The sequence below is a fragment of the Sceloporus undulatus genome, chromosome 1, assembly GCF_019175285.1.
Source record: "Sceloporus undulatus isolate JIND9_A2432 ecotype Alabama chromosome 1, SceUnd_v1.1, whole genome shotgun sequence".
NCBI classification, from domain to species: Eukaryota; Metazoa; Chordata; class Lepidosauria; order Squamata; family Phrynosomatidae; genus Sceloporus; species Sceloporus undulatus.
The window spans coordinates 138,414,041-138,420,040 of record NC_056522.1 but is presented as its reverse complement, the minus strand read 5'-3'; the positions used below and the strand labels follow the sequence as shown (position 1 = coordinate 138,420,040).

Genomic DNA, 6,000 nt, shown 5'->3' with positions numbered 1-6,000 from the left:
CCACACACATGTATATTACCTAGGTTTCATCACTACTGCCAAATCCTAGGTCCTAATAAAATCAATTTGACAGAGGAGTAGTAGTATTATTTTTCCCATGTGAGGTTATATAATTATGTATACAGCTTTCAATGAATTAATAACCATTCTAGATAGTTAAAACCCAAGGAAGCTATTCTTTCACATAAATGGCCTCTCTCAGTTCAGTCATGCACTTCTGCTCACAGTGAGAGGAACAGAGAAGCAGCAAGGGACAAGGAAGACAAGCATGAGAATAATATCCAAACAAGGGCAAAGATGTTTAAATACTAAGCAGCGATTTACAGGCCTAATTAATGGGGAAATTAAAATTCTGCCCAGCTGGTTTTTTGGTTCATAATCCTTACAAAATGTGTATCTGGCTGTGGTATGCAAAAACTGTCAAAGCAGAAGCCATTACAGGTCAAAATGCTGGAGAGACACAACTGAAGTCCAGCATTGCCTTCAATTCTTTTCTTCACCTTCTTTCCCAAGGAAAAATGTAATAAGCCCAGTGACTGTAGGTCTAATCTGCCATGCAGAAATAATGCAATTTTATACCGTTTTCACCGTCATGGCTTTATCCTATGAAATTTTGGGAGTTGGTTAAATATATAGAACTCTATCACATGGAGGCACTTACCATAACGGGAACTTCCGTTATTCAAGAAATGGCTGCTCCGCGAAGTCTTTGGCAGCAGGAAGAAGCGGGACGCCTCAATGATAATTGAGACGTGTGACTGGCTGTCTCACCTTCGTACTTCAGGAATGCTTCAGGAACATCTTGCTGACGGTAAGCCTCTGTGTGATAAGGGCCTTAGTCTTCTCTGTCAGAAAAATCTGGTGCCATAACAAACCACAAATCCCAGAATTCCATAGGATGGAGCCATGACAGTGAAAGCAGCATTAAACTGTATTGATTCAACTGCAGATTAGACTGTACACACATTATTCCTGATCTAAATGGTCTGATTTGACATATGCCTTGGTTAGATCCTGTTTGGATTGCTCTATGTGGGGCTTCCTTCGGAAACTGTTCAAAGATTGAAGTGGTCTAAGATGCTGCATGCAGGTTGATGGCGGCTGGCTACAGAAAACAAATACCCTCCCTGTTGAAACAGTTTCACTTGCTACTGGCTCATTTCAGGGCACAATTCAAAGTTCTGCTTATAGTCAATAAAGCCCTCCATAGTTTAGGTCTAAAAGACCATCTGAAAGACCCTATCTCCAGATATGAGCCTGCCCAAGTTTTAAGATCCTCACAAGCAAGTCTTTATCTTAGTTCAGCCACTTTCACAGGCATGGTCAATTTAGTCATCTTGGCTTCCAGAGATAGTTCAGGCTGGATTTTTGAAGGACCCAATGGTTTGTTTTCTCAGCTGTCCATGGTATCCTTAGCACTCTTCTCCAACACCATATCTTAAATGAGTTGATTTTTTTCTATCACCTTCACTGTCCAGTTCTTGCATCCATACATGGTAACTGGAAATAAATGCTTGGACTACCCAAACTTTAGTGCTTATGTTTTTATACTTTAGAATCCTATCCATTTTTTTCATAGCTGGCCTTCCCAGTCCTAGTCTCCTGATTTCTTGACTGTAATCTCCATTCTGATTAATGTTTGAACCAAGGTATGGGAAGTCTTTTAACTATTTCAAGATAACTGCATGTGCACATATGCCACACCCTATTGTTTCATGAAGGAGACCTATCCTTACTAAAGCAGGTCCAATCAGAAGAAAGAATGACCAAATAAAATGTTTAGTGCAGCTGAAGATTTACTGTACCTCCTACAGGGTTCTCAATATAGCAAGAAATGCAGATGCAGAAAAGCTTTGCTTATCTTGCTTTGATGATCATTTGTTCTTCTTTTTGCAAGTATACTGCACAGAGATGCAAGTAGGGTTTATTTTCTGTTTTTTGCTGTCATTTCTCCCCTCCTTTTATCATGTCTAAAATAATACAGATTTCTACTTACTTAAACATCACACGAATTTCAGCTATGTACTTATTTTTGCCACAGTGTAAATTGTGATTTAAAGAACTTTACTGAAACATTTAAGTGAAGAAACCTACTAGAGTACAGAAAAAATAATTCTTCAGATAATATAGAATCTGCTGAAATGTAGAGGTAATGACACCAGGAGATGGAGATTTGAATGTAGGGTGGATGCTCCCCCCCCCGTGGTGTGTGTGTGTGTGTGTGGTTTTAAATCATCTTCAAAAAAAAAAAAAAAACAATTTTTATCTTGTTCTTTCTCCTATTGCAATGACAGCTAAGACTCCTTATCTTCTACAAGCTGTTTCCTTCCTCAAATATATAAAATACCATTTCTGATCAAGGAACCAAAGTATTTTCCCCCTACAGTGCAAAGCACTTCCTTTTTTTCCCCTTACAAGGAGAAAAGGCTCAATATATACACCACTAGAATGTAAAACGAAGAGAGAAATGACTGGCTGATGTCTAGGCTAGTATGAAATCAAGGACTCTTGCAGATATGAGGAGGGGCTAGGAAACATTTTGTTAAATTAGAGAGCCTACATTTTGAAACTTATAGGGGGAAAAAGAAGAAGAACTGGCAAGGGATGGAGATAGTTTATTGAATTTGTGATCATTTAAGAAATGCCCCACCCCTCACAGCTACTCTCAAATTCAGTAGAAAAACACACACTTTTAAAATAGCTGTCATGTTCACAGATTACCCACTGCAACTGAAGCTGGATAAAGATGAATTTGTAGGTTTCATATTATTGTTGTAGTAATTTCAATTGTGCACAACATGCCAACTAAGTAGAGAAACTGAATGTATATGGCCCTGAAGTCTGAGTTTCACTAATGAGACAAATAAAAGTAAGACAGCAGAGTCACAACCATGTGGACTTTGCATTTCAAACAAAGGTCTTGACCTTTAATAGGAGACTCTTTTTTAAAAAAAATAAATGGACATTGTAAATATAAAACAATTGCTGCATAGGGCATTAACTCATTTTTATTAGGTATATCAGCGTTCACAGATCACATCTGTTGTTGTTTTGAATAGCTGGCTCCCTGAAATGAAAAATTGTATTTCACTTTTAAACCTAAATGACTGGGTTGTCGGAGCTCTGCATGCAATTCCAAAATAAAAATAATAATAAATTAGTATATAGTTATAAAACTATACATTTACATCACCTCAAAAAGTAATTATGACCATAGGCATTTCTAACACTGGTGTAAGCAGAAGGACAGTTAGAAATGTACTGGAATTCTATTCTCATACCACACTATATTTCACTTTTTATCCATATATGGCTTAATTTTAGAATGATATTAACCTTCTGATTCCAGTTGTATTAGGATTCAATTGAAACAGAAATTATGTCTGAAAGACCATTTAGATTTGTGATTATAGATTCTCTATTTGGTACCATCATGCCCTTGAAATAATAGAGATGTATATCCCTGACTACTTTGTCCTCACGTGCAAGGATGGACCATTACAAAGTTTTCTCCCAGCTGTGGGGATAAAATAATATTCACCCCCAGTATACTGCCAATATTTTAACATCTAGAAGTGTTGTGGAGGGATTATTCTGTGCAAGGATTTTGTTCTGCAATACACAAACGTTATGTGAAATTATTTGTGCACAAAAATGAACGATGATGAATATTCTTTCCATTTCTAGTACGAGAGCTCTGCCAAGAGTTACAAAATCTGAACAAAATGCAGATACAGTACTATTGATAAGTATGTATAACATTGGTACCTGACATGTTGTGGACAAGAGGAGCAACATTAACATCTTGAAGATGCTTAAGGGTTTCGGTGTGGAAAAGGCGAAGCGTAGATCCTGATGTGAATGCAATCCAGATCCCAACTCCTGCAACAGCCATATGCGAAATCACCATCCCTTCCTCTTGATGAGCTTCAAAATGGCACTAAATAATAGACAGAAGTCATTGGAAATTATATAGTAATACAAATAATGTCTGAAATCCATACGTAGCTGTTTTAAGAAGGAAAAAATATTGTACTCTTTACAAAATGTTTCAGTTTTAAATATTCCACTTCTTCCTAACATTTATGGATACAAAACTCTAATGATTGGTACCCAATGAAAACTGAATTTTAAAAATGGGATTCAGATATTCCTATTACAGGGCTGGAACCACACTTGCTTTACCTGAATGGAAAAGATCCTTACATCCAGTGGGCACTTTCTGCTGAAGGAAGTAGGAAAGAGGCAATTCTTGCTTATTCCCCCTTCCCCCTGTAGACCACAGTGGCCCCATCCATACTATTCCAGATGATCATCCAACTTGGACCACCTCTCCACCCAACATGATCTGGATTTTGCTCATTACAAATCTAAATTCAACCAATAAATCCATAAATTATTTATACCGGCAAAGTGCTACACTTTGCCTGGGGGACCAGATTAAAATCTGAATTTACTATACTAATCAGGAGATGATTTAATGAGAAAATAAATATTCTTTAAAAAAAAATAAAGAAAGGCAGCTAATAGTAGCAATTCTTTCACTGAACTCTGCATGCCAAAATAATTTAAGACTGGTGAAAAAAATTAAATTGCATGGGGGGGGGCCTGAATGGTGGTATTAGAGACAAATATTTTTAAATTATGTTATTTTCTGAAATCATTGATTGTTGCGATACATATTATCATGTCATACTCTGCAGTATGAATGCTTTATGACTAATATAGGTTGGAGAAAGTTATGAATATTAGTACATTTCAAAACTCATGTTTTGAGGGGAGGGAAGAGTTGGCTGGATATTACTGGAAAAGAGATGCCCAGTTCACAATGGTAAGAAAAGATTAGAGGAAACTCAGCACAGATTTAAAAACCTGAGTAATTTTCTGCATAGATGTTATCTGTGAAAAATATGCAGATTCTTCACCTTGCTTAAAAACTAATCTAATGCTCTTTAATCTACTTGACATAGTCTATGACAGCAGTGGAAAATTCATATTGTTGTGACAAAGTGAGACCAATTCTGAATCTACCCCTAACTAGAGTCTGGGAAAACGTACCCAGGGATAACCATGGAGCGTTACAGACTGCCTAAAAGTGGTGGTCTGCCGGCGCTGCCGGTTGCTCCGCAAAGGAGCCGCAGCAGCCAAACCGCCCGACGTCCTCACGGAGCAAAAAGAAGCCCCAAAATGGCGCTTCTTTTCGCGGTGCGGTTATGACGCCATGAGGCGCCAATGTGCTGTGCAACGTGCGGACACAATGCGTCCACTAGGTCAAGATGGTGGCACCCGTGTGGAACGGGTGCCACCATTTTGTGTGTGCTCCACGCATATTAGGGTTAGGGGCATCAGGAAGTGACACCCCTTTCTAACCCTAGTACGTGCGGAGCACATATTATAGGCCCATGCAGAACGGGCCCATGTTGGCTATACAGCAAAGTACAACATCCAAAATACAAAAAACAGCAATGCCTTTATTGGGACAATCAAAAGGCACAAAATACACCACACAAGCTTTTGAAGCTCTACTGGCTTTTTCATTAGACAAAGGTGTTAAAATCATAAATGAGAAAGAAAAATCGATGATGTCAGAATCATAGGCCTACATTTTGTTAAGAAGTTTTCTCTTAAAATGATAGGAAGTAATATCCATGCAGGCAGAGGCCATTCCTTTTAGCCATGTGGGTTCTGAGATACAAAGTCTTAAAGCCCAGGACATAAAATTTAGACTCTGTTGTTGTTGTTGTTGTTATTATTATTATTATTATTTTGACTGCAGAAATCCACTTGTCACCATGGCAATTCCCTCCTCCATTTTCCTCTTAAATTACAAATGTTAATCTTAAAAAGATTATTTTATCATACATGTAAATACTATGCCCCTAAAGATAAGCTAGCCCTCTAGTAAGAGGCTGATGAGTGCTACCACCATCCAAGGTACAACTTTCCTTCTCAGAATGTATTGCAGTACCAATCCCTCAGTGCCAGACGCTGAAGCTTTCT

The 6,000-nt window shown here is 38.0% G+C and overlaps 1 protein-coding gene across 1 annotated transcript in view; it reads right to left on the bottom strand.

Annotated features, from left to right (window-relative positions):
• The window catches only part of ARHGEF10 (Rho guanine nucleotide exchange factor 10), a 144,794-nt gene that overhangs the window by 20,095 nt on the left and 118,699 nt on the right, over positions 1–6,000 (bottom strand). The window contains exon 27 of the mRNA XM_042443452.1: positions 3,769–3,940. Coding sequence (XP_042299386.1) covers positions 3,769–3,940 — 172 coding nt within the window. The remainder of the gene's footprint in view (positions 1–3,768; positions 3,941–6,000) is intronic.